This window comes from Cibotium barometz, chromosome 54 (genome assembly GCF_041138505.1).
Source record: "Cibotium barometz isolate CiBa-2024 chromosome 54, ASM4113850v1, whole genome shotgun sequence".
In the NCBI taxonomy this organism is placed as follows: Eukaryota; Viridiplantae; Streptophyta; class Polypodiopsida; order Cyatheales; family Cibotiaceae; genus Cibotium; species Cibotium barometz.
Window position 1 is genome coordinate 10,129,896 of NC_141099.1, and position 22,004 is coordinate 10,151,899.

A 22,004-nucleotide genomic window follows, 5' to 3' on the forward strand; every position below is an offset into this window, starting at 1 on the left:
GCAAGGCCATTATTCCATAACCCAAATGCATCAAGGTCATTTCGGAATGGCCATGGTGCATCCAAGAATGGTACTAGGGCTATTCTCTTCCATGCACAACATGATGAAGAATGGACCTAGGGCCATTCTTGCATGACCCCAAGGCCATTTGGAATAGTGGCCATGGGGGCATGCAAGAATGGCCCATGGGCCATTCGGAATAGTGGCCATGGGGGCATCCAAGAATGGTCATAGGGCCATTCTTTTCCATGCACAACATGAGTAAGAATGGCCCTAGCGCCATTCTTACATAACCCCAAGGCCTTAAGGTCATTTTTGGGGTGGCCATGGGGCATCCACAAATGGCCCTAGGGCCATTCTTTTCATGCACAATAGGTGTAAGGACCGTCCTCTAGCAGAAATAATGAGGACAATGAAAGGTTGTTTATTATGTAGCATGTGGTTAATGTTGTTTTCTGGAAATGATGTAGCAGCATGTAAGGATGATGTATGGTGTGTTGATTCAGGTACTTCAAACCACCTGACAAGTCATGGTGAGTGGTTCAAGGAATTGAAGAGTCTTGAAAGACTAGGTTTTGTTGAAACAGGGGATGATACTGCTCATCCGATTGTCCATGTTGGAGATGTGCCATTGTCTATGCAGGATGGTAAGGTGAAGTACCTTACGGATGTACTTCATGTTCCAAACATTACAAAGAATCTTGTTTTAGTGGGCTAGATGATTGAGCAAGGTTTGCACGTTCAGTTTAACCCTGATGGTTGTTATGTAGAAGACTTTAAAGATAAGTGTAGGTTAGTTGCAAAAGACAACAGAGTGGGTAGAATATTTACATTGAATGTAAATATGCGTGAAGTGAGTGCTGCAATGTTTGTAAATGGTTGAGGAGTTGTTGCAGATACAGACATTTGGCATAAGAGAATTGGGCATCTAAATGTGCAAAGAATGAAGTCTATGCAAACTAAAGAAATTATGACAGGGCTGCCTAAGTTTAAAGTTGAAGGTATGCAAAAAGTTTGTGAAGTATGTCCATTTGGCAAGCAAACAAAACATGTATTTCCACATGATAGAAATATGAGCAAGTATGTACTAGATGTTGAGCATTCAAATGTATGGGGTCCTGCAAAGACTATGTCTATGGGCGACTGTAGGTACTATGTAACATTCATTGATGACCACATGAGGAAAGTGTGGGTGAAATTCATGAAGGAGAGTGCACTCATTTTCAAAATTTCAGAGTAATGGATAAAACTCAAATAGGAAAGCATGTGAAGTGCCTAAGGTCAAATGATGGAGGGGGAGAATACTTTTCCAGTAAGTTCTATGAATTCTTGCAAAAGAATAGCATTTAGAGACAATTCACATGTAGATACACTCCACAGCAAAATGGAGTTTCTTAGCAAAAAACATGCACATTGCACAGATAGCACGAGCATTGATGGCAGAGAAGAATATGCCACATAGCTATTGGGCTGAGGCTATGTCTATAATAGCAGTTTATATCATGAATAGAACCCCAGCTATAGCCATACATGATGTAATGCCAAAGGAGAAGTTTACTGGCAAGAAACCTAATTTGTCTCACTTGAAAGTTTTTGGATGTATTGCATATGTTCATGTGCCAAATGAGTTGTGTACTAAGCTGGATCCAAAAGTAGAAAAATGTGTGTTTATTGGGTATTCCCTTGAGCAAAAGGGATATAGATGTTATAATCACTACAACAAGAGAATCATTGTTTTTCGATGCTTAGTTTCTACGTCTTGTCGCAGCATTGAAATCTGCGTCAAAATATACGTGGGTAGAAGCATGTTAACGTGCACAAAAAATGCTGTTAGTCGGACAATGCTAGTTAGTAGTGCTTGTTAGCATACATTCGAGAGCCAAGAATATGTCTATTTTGAAATAAACTTTCCATAATTAATGTTAAATTTAGTCGGCACCAAATTCAAATGTAGCATCTTTTCAGTTACTGAAGTCATGGTGTAGTGGATGAGCGCTCTCTCTCTCTCTCTCTCTCTCTCTCTCTCTCTCTATCTTTCTGTCTCTGTGTCTCTCTCTCTCTCTCGCTCTCTCGAGGTTCTCCATGATCTGTGTAAGCCAAGCTCTCTCTCTCTCTCTCTCTCTCTCTCTCTCTCTCTCTCTCTCTCTGTGTGATGCTGCTCAAACAGTCTCACCCTCTCCCTTTGCCTCGCATTCTCTTCGTGTAGCCCACTTCCTCCCCATCTCATAGAGTTATGGCGAACCATACCTTGCAATCTGATCTGGTAGGTTTACTTGCGCGTTCAAGGGCAGCAGATGAAGGTAGCAGAAGGGATCCTTTACTGACAATGAATCCGAACTTGGAGGACCCAACTTGTACTGCCATTAGGGATTATGAGAGAAAAAGAAAGAGAAAACAACGAGAGAAGAAAAAACTTAAGCAGGTTCAAGTTCGAGAGCTTGCCTTTGAGGAGGAAAAGAAGAAGAAAATCTCGTCTGAGATTGTGGCACTGTTCAAGAGGAGGCCTGAAGGAATTAGTATAGAAGACAAGCAAGAAATTTGGAATCTAGTATCTCATCATCCTGTCGTGCAAGTAGTGTGTCCAGAGGAGTCTACTATTCAAAGTGCAATCATGTGCAATGTTCGTAACACCTTGGCGCTTGTAAAGTAGCCAAGCTATAATGAGGAGTTGTATTTGAAGCATACAGCATTATCCATGATGTTGAATTCAAAGGAGAACATGCAAATGTCAAAAGTCTCGAGACTCCTTAAAGTTCCGCGTCGATCCTAAATTGCGGGTGACATCGAATGTTGACAGTGGAATGTTTTCATTGGTTGCATGTCAAAAACATGCCCGTCGTAGCACAATCACAGATGAAATGAAAGAGCTGGTTTACACATTTTGGAGGGATGAGACATGTGTATCCCCTAACAAAAAAGATGTGTGTCGAAAGAGGATGGGGAGAAAAAATTACATAAAGCACCCTGTACACCTCCTTGATGAACCTCAAGTAATTGATCTAACCAAGCACCATTATTCGAGTACACTAAAAAGCATGTGAAACTTTACAGTTAGCATACTGGTTGTTATTTACACTGTGGTTGTTTATGGTTTATTCTAGCTAGAACATGCTATACTGTATATGCTAGTTCAAATCTTCAGTATGTTGATCACCTTACAGAGTGTGTTATTTATCATATTAGTAATGCTAATTAGTATACAAGCCATACCAAAACACCAAACATCAAAGGGATCCTCTATAGGTATGCCCCAATAACAACACTTCAAAACATCATCTACTGACGATAGCTACTAGAGTTGATGAGCATGTACTGGACTGAGCCAAGTCTCTAACAAAGATGCCACTCAGAGATCCTAAGGAAACCACATCCTAGTTGATCCTTTGGTCTTCAGCACACCCTCTTCTTTGACCCAACCAATAATCCACATTGTGTTGGTCTTGACTATGCAATCTTCATAATATGTAAGACCTCTCTTCTGCTACTACAGCCTTCTCTCTGTTGACTCTCCATTCTCTCTCCTCTTCTCTCTGGTGGTCTCTCTAGCCACACCTTCTTCTTCCCAAAAAAACTAAATTTTACCTCTCTTCGACTTGTCACCACCTTGCTTTCTTCTAGAATGTAGCGCTGCCTGACTCCTTCATTCGCCCATATGATTTCATGATGACTGCGCATTTTCACTAGGGTGCCACACATCGTTTTCATCACCTAGGATCCACTATACACTATCATATATACATTTCATCCACCTATACATCATGCTGGGAGGATTGGGTTCGGTATTCTTATCAAATATTGCCCAAACCCCCTGGGTGAAACACTTTCAAGTGTTTCACCTTCTCCTTTGTGCTTCAAACTCCTCTCTTCCACAAACCACTCCATACAACTCCATTAATAGCAACAAAGGCACTATCCAACATTTCAACAACATCCTAGATCAAAAGGGAAACATGCCACTCCAAACATGAGTCTATATATTCAAGGGTTCTCTCCCAAGGTCTTGAGTATCTTTCTCCATGTAGCTTCAAACCTATCCACTAAATCTGACATTTCCTCATACTCTCCTTGGTTCAACCTATCCACAAAATCTCACACTTCCTCATACTCTCCTTGGTTCAACCTGTTTAATCTCCACAAGTCCTCTGGACTATCACTTTCCCATATTTCCTCTTCAAGGCTTCCCTCAACCTATCCCAACTTCCTCTTGTAGCATATGTGGCCCATACTCAAACCACTCCCTAGATGCATCTTCTAATAATAAATGCGCCATCCTCAATTTGTAGGCATCATCATCCATGTTACTACTCAAAGCCACCAATTCAATCCTCCTCAAAAACTCAGTGATATCCTCACCCTTCTCACCTCTAAACACTTCATATACAAATCCAGCCAAGTGGATTCCAACCTGTTGATCAAATCCCTAAACAAGAACTGTCTGATCCTCAGTAGGGGCACCAAAGCATGTGAGGTTGATAGGTCATGGCCTCTATAACACCACTAGAGCAGACACACAAGAAGAAAATGTAAAGGGATCAGAATTACGGGACTCTAAAGTCCTAGCTCTAAAGGTCACCAATCAATTGTGCTCCTAACCTCAGTCCTTTAGCTGACACAATCCTACACCTATACGCACCCTAATCTGACTCAGCTGATTCCTCTAGTAGGTGTCCTCCCAAGATAGATCTGACCTCCAACACCTCTGATCTTCAACCTATATGCCACAACTGGCTTCCTCTAAAACAATCTACTGACCTAAATCCTTCCACAGCTAACTGTAAACTGATCTAGAAGACTGAGGCCGATATGTGTCCTCCAAGATCTTCTGTAATCCTCTAGCATCAACTAACCTTAGATCCTCAACCTCAAAATCTTGCTAAACACTCTACTGACCCTCTGGTGACACTTGCCTAACTACTCTGACTGAAATTGACTCAGTTGATTGAAACAAACCCAATTGATTTCACCTAACTGAGCTGAATCAGATATCTTTCACTAATGTATTCTCTAGCACTCCTTGACTCTCAATCTACTCTAATTTCATAAAGATATAACCTATAAAGTCTCAACTGATTGTTGTAGTGGACTCAAATCTAATTCTACAGATTTAATTACCTCAGCTATGATTCAACGTCTCCAATCTGACTGTACAGACTAAATTGCCTTAGCTATGATTCAACTGAATCATAGCTGAATCATAGCTATGATTTAGCTGAATCATAGCTATGATTCAACTGAATGAGACTTCCTCTCCTCTGTTTCCTCTGACACTCTTAGCTCCTCAAAACATGCAAACCTCACAATGTTCCAAAATTATGGACTTTGACTCACAACTGACTCTGAATCACCATTCAACCCACTATCCAGACTGTCCACTATACTGACAATCCTCTGACCATCACTCAAAGCCACTTCCCTTTAACCTAGATAAACTAGTCCTAGTCCTTAACACCATCAGTTGATTTTACTTGATGCCTGACCTTGTGTGACTCTGTATCTTCTCATCTAATGTCGAATGAGTTAGCTTTGACTCAGCATCATCTCCCCAAACATTAGACTGACACACACAGGTGTTCCATCTCCATTAACTCTATCAAAACAACTCATTCACCACAACCAGGGATTTGACTGACGTAAACGAGAACATGTGAACATGTTAATAACATATGTTAATAACACAAAAAATCTTGTGATCACATGTTATATTCACAAAGCTTTCACAAGGGCCTAAAAAAATTATCTTTGTCGGGCATAAAAAATCTTCTTAGGTGGCCACCACTGACCTGCTATTATGTGAAGATGGTAACATGAGAACATGTGAATAGCTTATTCCCATGTGTAGCCAAGCTTTTAAGGGGTTCCCAAATGGCAAGTGACCTGTTATTTTGTGAACGGTAACATGAGAACATGTGAATAACTTGTTTACATGTGTTATTATCACAAAAAATCTTGTGATCACGTGAATATTAAATCCCTGACCACAACTAAAACATCAAATAAAAAAACTTTGTATCCATTCATAACTGACACAAACTAAACTCTTTGACTCCATCCAATAGATAAAAACACATATAAGTTTCTCAACATCCCTGAGATATGAGCTAAAACATATGAGAAGAAAACACCAAACATCATAGGGATCCTCCTATAGGTATACCCAAGCAACAACACTTCAAAACATCGTCTACGAGAGCGACTAGAGTTGAGCATGTATTGGACTAAGCCAAGTCTCTAACAAAGATGCCACTCATAGATCCTAAGGCAACCACATCCTAGTTTATCCTCTTGTCTTCCGCACACCCTCTAATCTAACCCAACCAAATCATCCATACAGTGTGTTGGTCTTCACTCTGCAATCTTTAAGATTTGTAAGACCTCTCATCTGTAAGTAACCTCCTCTTTGTAGACCCTCCACTCTCTCTCCTCTTCTCTCTGGTGGTCTCTCTAGCCAAACCTCTCTTCCTCCCAAAAAAACTAAATTGTACCCCTCCTCTTCAACCCATTGGTCACCTTGCTTTCTTCTAGAATGTAGCGTTGCCTAATTCCTTCGTTCGCCCATACGCTTTCCTTTCTCTTTCACGCCTACATGTTTTCAATAGGCTGCCATGTATAGGTTTTATCACGCGGGATCCACTATACACTATCATATATACACTTCATCCACCTATACTTCATGTTGGGATTGGGATCAATATTCTTATCACAATGTGATCAAGGATAAATTTTCTTGTTTTTAGAATGGTAATCCCAGAATACTCAAAGGCTATCTCATATTTTCACAGAGGTGAAACTCCCTGGAGTTCTCATGTACGTGAGAGTGTAGGAGGGTATAGTAGGTTGACTTACATAGAGTGGATTTTCTTTGTGGGTTTTGAGGTTTTTCCTACCCTTTTTTGAATGGTAATCCCAAAATACTCAAAGGCTATTCGAGGTTTCCGTAGATATGAATGTTCATGGAGTTCTCATGAACATGAAAGTGTAGGAGGTTCTTACATAGAGTGGATTTTGAGGTTTTTCCTGCCCAAATGGTACAAAATGAGCCCTTTTGATGTAAGGAATGCAGTGTTGGTATTAACAATTGGACCCAATCGTTCACCTTTTTAATGATTTTTTAAAAAAAATAAAAGGAAAAAAGTCATCAAAATCATGAATGATTCTTACAATGAAAAAATCTAAATAATTCAAATGAAAAACAACATGTTTGGTTTCCTCCAAGTCTTTCAAAGTACTCACAACATACTCTTCTCAAATTTTGGCTCTTCTCTCCACCCATAACTTATCCACTTCTCAACCACAATTCATTACTCAAAGAGGAATAAAAAGGCAAAGACAAAGATGTTTAAGTAAAGAGCTTACCTTAGCCTTACCAAATCAAGTTCGATTGGGTCCTTCTTTCCAGCCACAAATGTAACTCTTCGATGTGGGTGTGATGTTGGGTATTTTGGAGCTTCATATGTGTCTACCATCTCGTGTGTGTCCATATTGTTTGTGTACCCACTTGTGTTTGTGTGTGAACACTCCCTTAAAGTTGGATAAGATAAGTTGTCACATGTCATTAGGTTTGTGTGTGTATAGCATGTGTTCTATGTATATGCCAAAAGATAAGGCTATTTTCTAGCCTACAAAAAGATAAGGCTGCTTTATAGCCTACAAAAAGCATATACTGGGTGTAAGATTTAACAAAATTAATCAAGATTTATTGAGTTGTGTAATTATTTATTTCTCTTTTTCCACTATCAATTCTATTTTAACACAATTAATAAAGATTTATTGAGTCATGCAATTAGTTGTTTCTCTCTTGCCACCACTGTTAGACTTTGTGTCTCTCTTTGCAATTCACATTTCTCTCTCTTGCCAACACTAACCTAGGCCTTGTATACTGTAGCACTAAAGCTCCTTCAATTGGTATGAGAGCCAGCTACTATTTGTCGCATCTTCTACGCTTACTGTTGATGCTGCTATTGGTTGTTGGTGAACTATTCATCACGTGGCATTTGATACGTGTTACTTCTCTCATGCACTGCCATCATCTGCAAGCCCATGTGTCTTAATAGCTACCTAAAATGCCACTTCACACACATCCTTCCACTTAGCCTCATCACCAGTGTGACACTTAGCTCTCTGCTGCGCTTCATTGTCGTGCTTAAAAACATGGTCTCTGCCTGTATTCTTCTACAGCTGCAACTCTACATCAGCATCGTTAGAACTTGAAGATTCAAAAAATTCAGGTTTTTTTTTTCAAGAAAGAGACTTCTATTAAGGATGAAAAAAGCATACAACAATCACTGCTATAAGCCGGAATAGAATAGATTCACCTCAATATGTAAGGTAATCTCAACCACTTAGGAGCATCAAGGTGCCATGAAAGATTTGTGGGACTAGAGGAAAAGAAAATGCCATTGTCCCACTCCCGCATACATACAACAAGATTTGCCTATGTGGAACGAGAGGACCCCTGAATATGAGCCCAAGTAGCCATGAGAGTATGGATGATATCACCCCATAAAGTGCTAAAGCATTGAGACTCAAAAATCTGGATACCCTCAATAGCCTTCGTGCATCTAGTTCTCTGAATCTACCATGTTGTAATACTAGCAACAATATCCCAACTGGTGTTAATCCTTTGTCTAGGGGGTGTATAATGTGTGAGGGACATCCTGCAACAAACCATGCTGGGCAATACCTCTACAAATAAAAATGGTAGTGTCTGTATCACCACCCTCCTAGAAAAGCTACGGACCAGAATGGGAAAGCCAAGGAACTTCCCCCCAAGTTACATGCATGGCGTGGCTACTCAATTTTCCCATAAGTTAGGCTATAGAACCCCAAATATGCTGTGCAGTGTTGCATCCCCATAAACAATGTTGTACAGTCTTCGAAATTGCTACACATCTCGGGCAGGTAGGTGCTACACGAAAACCTGATCTCCACTGTGATTGGTGGGGAGACCACCATGTAAAAATAACCAAAAGAAATGAGAGATCTAGCTCCCACTACAAGGGATCGGGCTCATACCCGCGCTCCTAGCCGCTAAAAATGACTTGTGAAAAAAAGTAGCGGGCCCGTTTATCAGCGCGTGTATCATCGCGGCCACAGACATGCATGTAAAAGCGCGTGTATAGGACCTCTCAAACGCGCTTATACACGGGTGTGTAGCCGCGTTCTTTTCACAGACGCGTTGATACATGCGGCTATACACGCCTTTTTTTAATTTAGACGCGCTTATACACGGGTGTATAGCCGGGTTCTGTTCAGTTCAGATGTCTCAAACGCGTTTATACCTGCGTCTATACACGCGTTTCTTTAATTTAGATGTGCTTATACACGCGTAATTGTCAGTTTTGACGCATTAATACATGCGTATTTTACAAAGTATCCGCGTAAATACACGCGAGTTTTAGCAGTTCTGACGCGTTTATACACGCGAACAGAGAGCAAAAAAAAAAATCCAGAGAGTGCGATTTGGTGCCTGAATACTATTCCAGCATTCCAGCACCCAATAGCACTCTCTGGATTTTTTTTTTGTGCATTAGACCATCCCATTAGACCATCCACGAAGAACATATGCACGAGGGAGATTAAGACAAGAACGACATGAATGCATACATTGTCAATACACGATTCAAGACAGACATATATATATGTAATTCAATAAACCAAAATCATTCGTTTAGAATTTTCAAGTACCTGTCGACCATATGGTCTCATGGCCATCTCGAACTGCGCGTCCGTAATACGTCCCTCGGCTCTAAAGATGGCCCACGTGTCACGTCTGCTATGCCGGCGAGCATACGCAGTATCGTGGGTTGTGGGCTTCCTCCCCGTAATCCGTCTCGCTGTATCATAATCAACACAATTTGTAAGATTAAAACAATCATAGAATCAATGAATTAAGTAAACAATCAAATAAAGTGGCAAGATACTTACGAACTCTGCCTCCCATGACTCGACGCCGCCAGATCCGAAATGCGAAGATCCAATGGTCTCCATCTGGATCCGTCGTGCCTCCATATGCTGCCTGCTCTTCACGCCACCCTCTGCTCGTTTCTTTGCCTCCTTCCACTCGCGTTTGTGCGTTTGTGCGCAGTGGTGGTAGGTTTCTCGGCAGGATAGCCACCCGCAGCTACATTTAGCCGGTCATCGTACGCGAGTTTTTTAAGGTGAGATCTTTTATTACTTAAGATCTCCCTTATTCGCGTCCTTCCCCATACATCCGAGAATGTAGCATGTGGGGGATTGGGGTACCGATTATGTACAGCCTCTATCACCTCCCCAACTAATCGGCTATTTTGATCTTTAAATTTAATAAAACAATTTCTATATGAGTTTGATACTACCCCAGGCATGTACTCCATTACCTCCCTCCCCCTCGCATCCATCACTATCCCGCCTCTATCCGTCACATCATAGCAGACCACTCTCTCCATCTCTCTCATCTCCTCCTCTTCCGAACTGTCTCCTCTAACTCTTCTCCCTCTATCTCCTCTCTCACCGCGTGTCCTACTACCTCCCCCACCTCCCCCACCTCCCCCACCAAAGCACCCGCCGCATCCTCCACTCCCACTCTTCCTACTGCTGAGTCACGACTGGGGGATTGTCTACGTGACGGTGGCTGTGAGCCCTGACGTGACGGTGGCTCTGAGGGAGCACGTGATGGTGGCTGTGAGGGTGTACGTGAGTGTGTCTGGGACGAGGTATGTCTCCTCGGTGGACGTGGAAGAGGAGAAGCTGCATGCCGTCTCGTCGGACTCGGAGGAATAGACGGCACTGGAGTGCCCTGGATACTCGCAGTAGGGGTATGGACACTAGGCAGGGAAGGAGGGGGATGGGCATACATATACTCTGTAAGCTCAACCGGACCAGGATGGCGCCCAAAATGATTCAGCATCTCCATCAGCCAATTGCTGTACGCAAATGGATCGGATGAAGAACCTAGAATATCCATAAAGAACCTGCAACAAACATCTTCATGTACATCATGGGCTATTTGAAGCATATTGAAGATGAGTGGCCCAGCTTTAAAACAGAGCCCAGAAACTTGAGACTTGGCCTGGGTATGGATGGAGTGAATCCATTTGGTTTCAAAAGCACCGCATACAGCGTGTGGCCAGTTGTGTTGGTGAATTACAACCTTCCACCATCAATGGCGATCAAGAAGGGACATCTTATGTTATCCCTTCTAATTCCAGGGAAACATAAAGTCAAGCATATGGATGTTTATCTTGAACCATTGATTGATGAGTTGGAGGAACTATGGAGAGGTGTTGCGGTGGTGGACATTAGTAGGCCTCCCTCCTCTTGACACTTCGACTTAAAAGCAGTGTTGATGTGGACAATGCATGACTTTCCAGGATACAGCGATTGTTCTGGTAAGAATTCTAATTACCTCCCTACTCTATTACTATTGGCTATATATATTAATTAGACGGTTTGACTTTATTATTCTAACTTTTATTTATATTTTAACAGGTTTGAAAACATCGGGTAAACATGCATGTCCTGTTTGTGGCCCTTCGTTAGTACATGAGTATGCTGACGGTTTGTGTAAGACTATATTCGATAATCATCATCGATTTCTCCCCTCAGATCATCCTAAATATGTTGCTAGTAAGAGTAACATTCCTCCACAAACACTTCGTGCAAAAGATTGGAAGCGTATTTGGGAGTCTACAACTATTCTTCCTCCAAATGGCATGAACAGGTATAGTGATGTTTTTTCAATCTTGTTTTATGTAGTCTCTAATTGGATTAAAGGTCACATAGAGCAATCCCTTGTGTAGGTACTCCATTTTTTTTCGGCTGCCATATTGGACCCATCTTAAGATCAACCATCTTCTTGATCCCATGCATATCTTCAAGAATGTGGGATCTGGTATTTGGGAACATATTATTGGTAAACGAGACAATGTTAGCGTACGTGAGGACTTGCGGGTCGCAGGACGTATGCGTCAAGCTTGGCCACGAGAGGTGGGTGGGCACGTTCGTCTTCCGCCTGCACCATGGATTATATCAAAGAAAGAGGAGAAGCAGGTAAAGCAGGCCATCACCACTTTGCGTACTCCCACTGGATGCATGAGATCATTGAAGGGAGCCTTTACAACCACTAAGAAAAGAGGCGTTGAGCAACTATATGGGTTGAAGTCCCACGATTGGCACAAGATGCTTCAAGTAAGTGTTTTCCAAGTCTTGTACGTACGTTGAAATTAAATTTTGTAATGCCATAAACCATACATACATGTGCTCTTATGTGCGCAGTTCATACTACCTACTAGCATCGACCATTGTGCAAATAAGAGTTTGAAAAAATGTATTTATAAGATGGGCGAGCTTGTGAGGTATGTAAAACCCATGCTCAGATCACCCTTCATTATACCTTGCAAAATGAACGTGCATGAGGTATAACGTACTATTTATTTATTTTTCAGATATGTTAGTTCCAAAGCAATTGATCCAGCCACGTTGGATGATGCGCGTGTTATGGCAGTGGAGGTGGTTTGTTTGGTAGAGGAGACTTTTCCGCGAACCATTCTCACAAGTCAACTACATCTCATTGTGCATTTAGTGGACGAAATTGCTTTATGTGGTACTGTGCATGCACGCTGGATGTTCTTCCTAGAGCGCTTCATGAAGACCTTAAAAGACTTTGTGAGGCAAAGTGCAAGGCCTGAAGGAAGCATGGCCGAGGGTTGGTTGATACAAGAGTCTCTTGTATATATTTATAAATTTCTTGGTCAGGTGGACAGCTCTTTGCCACAACTATGGAGCAATGAAGAGGACTTGAGGATGACCTCTATTGTGCCTCAAGGAAAAGGAAAGAGTAAAGTAATTGACAGAACATTGATTGATGATCTCAATTTCACTTGTATCCTTAATAGTGATGTGATGAGCAGATGGGTTACAAGATATGAGAATGCAAAGATAAAAAGGCAAGCAGAAAGAGCTCTCTTTCGGAGGCAACATGGCTCTCGGAAGGCGTACCCTAAGCATCTAGCAACACTTCCGAATGATATCCATGTTGATTGGTTGCATGAGGAAATGGAGAGAGCAGAGAGCGACGAGGGGCTGCATATCACGGCGGAAGAATGGGAGTATGCACGAGGATGCATGTCAAAGGTACATAGAACTAATGTTTTGCATTAGTTGTAAGTGATTTGCTTTTAATATTTATTCACATTGCTTACACAAATATTGCTTCTATTTTGGTCCAGTGCACTATGTTCAATGCTATATGGTGTGAAGGCAAGAATTTTCGAACACAAAGAATTGATGAAAAGAGAAATACACAAGATTGCGGTGTCGTTAGTAGCTTTGAGGGAGCTAATGGAAAAATGGATGATTATTGTGGCATAATCCAAGACATATTTAGGCTTGACTTTCGTCGCTTCTTTGTGTATGTTTTGGATGTCAAATGGCAAATGAACCTGGTGGAAAAAGGGCCTGATGCAACGATAAAACGCCATGCAAGTGGATATGTAACTATTGACTCTACAAAGTTCTGGCAAACAAAGAAAGATAGGCTCGTATTGCCACAACAATGTGAGCAGGTATGCATTTTTTTACTAATGTGTTTCATGTACATATATATCTAAGCTCGCCTACCCCTTGACTTTTGATATGCTAATTAATTACTGTACTATGTGTATTTGAGTAGGTTATCTATCTACCAATGGTGCATGACATCAAATGGTGGTACGTCATTCCTATTGCACCACGTTCCAAAGTGATGTATAATACATTCACTGATATGGAGCATATGGAGGATGTAACAAGCCGCAATGAAGATGATGTCGAACATGCCATTGAAGATGTTGTGATCGATGATCAAGAAATAAGAGATGATCATGATAATGAGGATGAGCATGCCATTTCTCATGATCATGAGAATGACCCTACCATTGAGGATGATGGTGATGTTGATGAGGATGATCAGGACATCGATACCATTATCAATGGAGTACATAATATCGATAGTGGAATAAATTTAATCGTAGCCTTACAAATTGATCAAATGGATATTGATGTTGATCGTTTGGCAAGGATGGATCTTATTGAAGATGAGATCGAACCCTAACCAATCCGTCATCACTATACGTTCTAAATTGATGACATTTCTATCATCTCATATGCATGATTTATTTTTGAATATATTTCATTGTTGTAAATGCATGTAGTGGGATTGTGTAATGATGTATACTGTAATGTACTATGAGATGGTTTAAAGAAAATAGTTTTTAATTTTGTAAACGAATTCAGTTTTTTTTCAGTTTTTCTCTGCCATGCGTGTATTAATCCGTGTATAGTGGCGTGTATTAATCCGTGTATAATAGCGTGTATTAATCCGTGAATATTACCGTGTATATATGCGTGTATTACTGCGTGTATATAAACGCGTTTATACATGCGTTGATAAATGCAAATATACACGTGAACTTAAATGCTAAAATACACGCGCCCGATTCTATTCAAATACAGGCGCGACCATATACGCGTTCGTAATTTATCGCGTGTATGAAACGCGTGTATGGCAGCATTGTCTTGTAGTGTCCTTTTGTATGAATGCCAAAGCCTTCGACAATATTTGCACAGTATCACTCAAGAGATGTCATAACTCTCCCAATGAGGCCTGAGAGTAGGGATCATATGCATGAGTGATGAGAAGCCTGGCATTTCGGACCGTGAAACTAAAAAAGAGAAGGCTTTTCAATGGATCAGAGGCATCAATCCACTTCCACTCACCTGGATCCCATTGAAGATGTTTGATAGGACTGCCACCATACAGCCACAAACACCAAGAGCCATGAGTCACTATCTGAGGAGAAGGATTAATGAACCAGTGCTTTCCCGAAGAACCAATAATCCTCACTAGACTAAGCCTAGGATTTGGGATGATCCCCTCCATATCCTTGATCTCCCTCCAAGGATGATAGAATAGATGATGCAATCTGTAGCCTCCTAGCCTGAGAGAGCAATGACCTGCAGAGGTATATACGCCTGTCCTCAAGAAAACTCCCAACCATCTCGGATGATAATCTCCATGAAAGGTCCCAGAGAGCCACTCATGCGGTATAGTTTCATCAATCAGATCAATACGTATGCGAGAGCCGCAATGATGTTGAATGGATGCAACCCTCTTGTGTGTAATAACTGGTTTCAATTGTAAGAGGATGTAGCCTAGCCATTGAACCCTCTTGTGTGTAATAATTGGTTTCAATTGTAAGAGGATGTAGCCTAGCCGTTCTCGTGAGAGTTTGCCATAATTTATACGTGGTGTATGGTCCCACCTTTACGCACTTCTGCATATTCATTAAGATAGGTGACTTCACGATAAAAGCTAAATTTTAAGAGTTGTTTACCTAGGTGGTAAGAGGTGCTGCTGCCGGCATTGCCTTTTCTACACTGTTTACAACACCTCACCCTATGATTCTCTATATAGTAAAATGAGGCTCATCTAGCCACATGGCAAGCATAGAGGGATCCCACATATTCCAAATAATATGATATAGACATATCCATAACCCCTTAAACCATCCAAACTATGTGCACAAAGTAATACATATTGTGTGCAATGTGTGCCCAGAAATGAGTTCAAGGTGAGCTATTAAGGGAAAAAACCTCAAGGAGAACGTTTTCCTAGATGAATACAAGAAGCTAAATGTGAGGTGAGGGATAAGAGAGAGAGTTAAGTGTAGTGTTTAACATCAATGAATGATAAGTGATAACACATCTGATCAATTCCCTCAACGAGGTAAAAGTCGAAGTTGAAACCAGAGAAGGAATTCTTCCGAAAGCACTCCCTACAACCCAAGGATTACAAGCCCAAGTCTTCTGAAAGCACTCCCTACAACCCAAGGATGACAAGCCCAAGTCTTTGATGAAAACTATGCCAACCTCCTCTAAGAAAGAAAAAGTGGTGAAATAGCCATCATAACACTTTGTAATGAAAAGGACATAGGAACTATAGGGTTAAAGCAAAAAACATTGTCACAAAAATAGGAGTCACAAAATAAGCAATTGAGCTCCTCCTATCCCTAAGAACATTGAGATACATGAATCTACTAACATCGCATCTTTTTCTTTTCACTTTGAATTTCATAATGAATCTCCAACTCCCAAATAATGACTGATGGAAAGGTCGATAGGGAGCACATGCGCCTAGGGAAGTAACACCATCCACACTTGTTTACTAATGCATTATTCTGATAAAAGAGAAGGCCCCTTCTTGCATATAATTAGGATATGATCACCGTTGGTAATGCATTACTGCTATCAAAATCATTCTTAAAGGTTTTAATGAAGATAACACCATTCAACCCTATAACATGGATCTTTGTAGAAGCTTATACTATAACAACACCCAAAAAGGCACCATACATGCCGTATTCAATCAAGGACCCAATGCTAGAATGGAAAGAGTTAATGCCAATGGGAAAAATGTAGCAGCAAGCAAAATGCTACAAAATCCATAGTTGCATGATCGAGTGGAAATACACAAAATCCATTTGTGACAGCTTATAACTACCATCGATGGAAAAATCAACACCTAGTCCACACAAGGGGACGCTACATAAAAGTAGAGATAGATGATGATAACCCTAAAATAGAAGACTTTGGAATCTAGGGTGGAGCCACTATACATGCCAATGAACACCTCGATAGAGTTTGTAGTAGAATAAAAGAAAGATTCTCATATTTGCTACAACTCCTCCTTATTTGAGATAGCAAGATTTAATAACATAAAAAGTGAGGTTACAATATCTTTTGCTATGGGTATTATCATGGAAAAGGATACCTAATCCTACAATTGTGGCATCATGAAGATTTATGAAGCTGATTGTGGTACTCCTCGACCAAGAGAAAGAGGCCGTGGAGAAGTATGACAAAGAAATTCTATGCTTCGATATGAATAGGGGTCCCAAAAAAGAACAAATAATGTATTACTATCATCATCTTTGATGCTTGTGAGGATATATGCACGTAACATTTAAAGAACAAATATAATGTATTACTATCATCATCTTTGCTACTTTTGTGAGTGTATATACATGTAACATTTAAAGACAAGATAGATACAACATTTGGGACTCTAAATTTATATTTCAGGAAAATCATTTCCAAGCTTTAATCCATAATAAGTCATTACAAATTTCATCTTGGGTGACATAGCCTTTAAGCACTTACAAAGTTTTGAGGATGGAACTTACATCATGTAGAGGGGATGCTAACCCATTTTTGGGTTTAACAAAAAAACTCTCTACTATACATGAGAGAAGAAATAATCATCGTGAAAAGGCACTATAAAGGTTATAAATATTGTGAGAAAAGCTAGCCCCATAACCAAACTTAACTTTTTAGTTTTATAATTTTTGGGCACCCAAGTAAGATTCTGAATAAGAGGCATATTTTCTCATAATGCAAAGCCACATTCCCCCTTTGTGCTAAGTAATCACTCGTTACATCCTTGCTATTGATCTTGCTTTTGTGTGTGTGTGTGTGTGTGTGTGTGTGTGTGCATGTGTGTGCATGCATGCATGCATGTGTGTGCATGTGTGTGTGTGTGTGTGTGTGTGTGTGTGTGAGAGAGAGAGAGAGAGAGAGAGAGAGAGAGAGAGAGAGAGAGAGAGAGAGAGAGAGATTTGAGAAGAGGTTCTTCCTTAATCTTGGTACACGTGACTCTTTATGTTTTGCAAGAGAGAGTGAGAGAAGTGAGAGAGTGTAAAGAGTGAGAGAGGTGTGTCCATGCAAGGAGGTGTAGTAAACCTCTTGGAGAGAGAGAGAGAGAGAGAGAGAGAGAGAGAGAGAGATTTGAGAGGAGGTTCTTGCTTGCTATCGGTAGTACATGTGCCTTTTTATCCTTTCTAACAGAGAGTGTAAAAAGTGAGTGAGGTGCATCCCTACAAGGAGGTGACAACAAGAGTGTGAGAGAGGTGTGTGCCTGCAAGGAGGAGTCAACAATAGAGAGACTTGAGAGATTAGATCTATCTACCACTAGAAGCAAGGTAAGTGAGAGAGGTGCGTGCATACAAGGAGGCGACAATAAGAACTTGAGAGATTAGAGCTAGAGGTCACATAGATTCTAAGCTTGGAAGAAGCAAGGTAACTATCCCCATCATGCTTGTTGTGTATTTCAATTTCTCATGTAAATGAGGGTGTTATAAATGTGCCTAGTGCTCAATTGAACAATGAGATGAAATATATTGCAATGATGTTTAGGTCAATGATGGACAACTTTTCTAACTCTCAAAAGACTATGATGGAGATCTTCCAACTCACTTAAAAGAGAGCTTTGAGAGACAAATGTGAATTCACTTCACTTGGGGACAAGATTGAGAGGAGCACTCAATTAAAGAGAGCTTTAAGAGATCAAATGTGAATTCACTTCACTTGAGGAAAAGATTGAGAGGAGAACTCACGTGGAAGAGAGGGAGACATAACACAAATTGGTGGGTCTTCAAAACAACTTAAGATTACAAAAAAAGCATGGTCTCTTGTTATGTGCACATAAGTGCACATAACGCATGCTTGCAAAAAGGTTGACAAAATAATGATGACTTAGAACTTAGACATGTATCTACACTAGTAAAGAATTATTTTGAGGCTCTATTTTGCAAGTTTTATTTCATATCTATACATTGGCAAATGAGCGAAAATGTATGTGTTTGATTTCTAGACACATGTGATGAATCTAAATAGGCGCATTTCATGTCCATTCGTCGGGGTGGACTTTGAGGTGGACACGATAAAGAAAAATACAACACAACTAATGCCCTTGTAGAAGCGTTTGTAGATGTATTTTATTAGGTCACCAATGAAAAACTTTTTATCCTATTAGACATGTAGAAGCGAGGGTGCCGTAAGCACCCTAAAGAGGAGGCTTAGTGAGCTAGATTCAACCTTTAATGGTGGCCTTTATGGTGACCTTCATAGAATATCATTGGCTACTGCTACTGGTATTTCATCTACATCACCACCTTAATTTGTTAAAATCTATTGATTTTACAAAACAACTCATTCTTAGAAAAGAGTAAGCTAATGCTTCGCACTACTTGTAAAAATGCAACCCATGAGCAAGTCTCCTTAGCTTTCAATAAAAAATCTCCTTCTCATTTAAGGAGAGTAATAAGTGTATGTACCATAGAGGAGACGATAATTGGTGAGGAGATAAATCAAAAGGGAGAGGATCAAATGCTACTGGTATTTCATTTACATCACCACCTTAATTTTTTAAACTCTATTGGTTTTACAACAATTCATTCTTAGAAAAGAGTAAGCTAATGCTTCACATTGCTTGTGAAAATGCAACCAATGAACAAGTCTCCTGAGCTTTGAATCTAAAATCTCCTTCTTGTTTTCAAAAAAAAAAGGAAAGTAAAAAGTGCATGTACTATAGAGGAGACCATTGGTGAGAGGAGCTAAATCAGATGGGACAGGAAGAGGCTACCATACTAGAGCATGAATATTTTCCATGGCATAAGGTAAAGGAAATTGAGAGTAGTATATCTAGTGTTACATGTCTTTGCATGATCTTTATGCCACATCTCACTACATTTACAACACAACCCTTTGCTCCTAAGCTCATTAAGCTAGTCCTCTTTGACATACTTATACACACACACACACACATGTATGTATATATATATATATATATATGTAGATATATATATATATATATATATATATATATATATATGTATGTATGTATGTATGTATGTATGTATGTATGTATGTATGTATATGTGTGTGTGTGTGTGTGTATATATATACATACCAAATCTGAAATTTTTATTACCATCCTTTCCACAATACATATATATAGATGTGTGTGTGTGTATATAAATATGCGTGTGTGTGTGTGTGTATACTTATATATATATATATATATATATATATATACATACACACTTAGAAATCTAGAATTTATATTACTATCCTTTCCACAAAACATTTAGGTACCTAGGAATGGTCACATTTGAAGGAGCACTGCTAGTTGTGGGTCTCACATAAGAAGATTTGGCAATTTCCACCCTTTTTAGGCATATTTTCCTTTAAACAGTTTGAAACTCCTATAACATCACTAAGAACTTGAGCTTGAGGAATTTGTAATTGTAACCTCTCACACATCCTGTTTGTGTCAAGACAACATAATTCTTGGAAAGAAATGAATCTCTCATTTTATACTTGAATTTTAACTAAGTGGTGATAAGATAGCCATCTTCTTGTACATGCTACCCACCATGTGTGCACATAGCCTTCCAATTGTAGAGTAGCAAAATACACCTTAGCACAAACACTTCTAGGGTTGAGCTCGAAGTACAACTCAAATCCTCATTATTTAATATCTTGATTTGTTAGAATGCATGTTCTCTCCCTTCTTGAAATTTGTAAACACCACTCTATCCTTGATGCACCCTTGAACTCATCACTGTTTTCATGAGCATTGTCGATGCTATGTGCCCTAATGGTGTAGGCCTATCATACCTTTGATTTAAATGGATGCCATCAAATACCACTTGTTTGCCTCTTCCAAAATCTATAGATGAATATCCAAATCTCCATTAAGGAGGTTGATTATTCTTTTTCATAATACTCTTTGTCATTCAATCTAAAACCTTGAAAACGTTAACCTTGGATTGTTACTACTGAAATCACTAAGACAAGCATGTTGCATAATATCTTAATCTAGTATTTAAGTATATATATATCTCTCTCTATGCACCTCTTGCTTTCTAGGTTGAAGAGAGATAACATATTGGACATATTTAATCTATGGGACTAATATAAACCTACAATACCAATAATGGTAGTCTTCTTTTGAAGGTACATTTAATAAAGTAATGAAAAAGGCCTCTTGATGCGTATTTGTGTGTGCACATAGCACCCCCCAAGTTCCCATCACACCACCACACGCACATAGATTATGGATATTTCAATTACAATTTAGAAAGAGCACATTGAATATGATGTAAAAGGTGTGTTTGTGATTGGTGTTTAAGCTTTGAAAAGCCTCATCCTCATCATCAAGAAAATGATTGTGGGCATCATGTGTAGAAATGGTTATCCCCCTTTTAGCAAAGGACCATTCATGAAGGTGGTAACCATGGCTCCTGGCTCCTGCTAGTGTCACCAGAAGTGGTCAGTTTGCTTCATCTTGCTGTTGCTCGACTGAAGGCTGGTGGATCAACTCATCTTGTGATACAATGGCTTGAGATGAAGCTGCAAGTTCAAGCCTTTTGAGGGAGTTTTTATACAAGAAGGCAAGGTAGTCGATGATGGCCTCCTTGATGGCACCGGGGACGGGATCCAGTTCAAAATGCCAATGCACGAGGGTGGTGCCCTCCCCAAAGTCAAAAAATTGCACGGTGTTAACATAACCAGAGAGCCCAATATTGCCATCTTCCATGGAGTATGCATACTTGTTGTGAATGGGATCCATAAGCAACAGCTTCTCTTTGATCCACGATTTCTCTCCACCCAAACGAGGGAACATTTCACCGCTCAGAAAGCGAACAAAGCCTGGTTTGCCATCTTCTCCTTCCACTCGCTCGCAGGCTTCCACCATAGGCATCCATTGGGGCAATCCACAGCAATCCGATGCCAACGCCCATACTCTCTCCAGAGGGGCTGCAAGCACTGCAGTAAGCTTTCCCTTCCATTGAAGCTCGGCCGCCTGTTGATCACCCATAGCTGCAGCTAGCTCAGAAAACCGCTAGAAGCGCTGATTGTGATCCATGAGATTACAAGTGCTACAAGAGTCGCCATTGCATGGAGCTCAGCTACAGTCATTAACATTGGCCGTGTAGCCAGAGCCTTAATCAATCCATTGAGTGGAAAGACCTAAGTCCTCAACGTTGGTCTGCCCGCCTCAAGCTCATCTCCTCCATTCCTTCCCTTTTTTTTTCTTTAAAGCCCACCACCATGGACGCATAGGGACAAACAGGTGCTCCCCTCATATGCCTTCCCTGTAGCAAGGAAGATGCTTGCTTAAAATCTTAAATTTCATATTCATAGAT

The 22,004-nt window shown here is 40.3% G+C and overlaps 1 protein-coding gene across 1 annotated transcript; it reads right to left on the minus strand.

The window, feature by feature from the left end:
• Positions 1-21,127: 21,127 nt before the first annotated feature.
• LOC147607842 (lachrymatory-factor synthase-like) lies at positions 21,128-21,676 on the minus strand. The gene has a single exon (XM_086790110.1). It carries the CDS (start codon positions 21,674-21,676, stop codon positions 21,128-21,130), a length of 549 nt encoding a protein of 182 aa, XP_086646236.1.
• Positions 21,677-22,004: the final 328 nt, after the last annotated feature.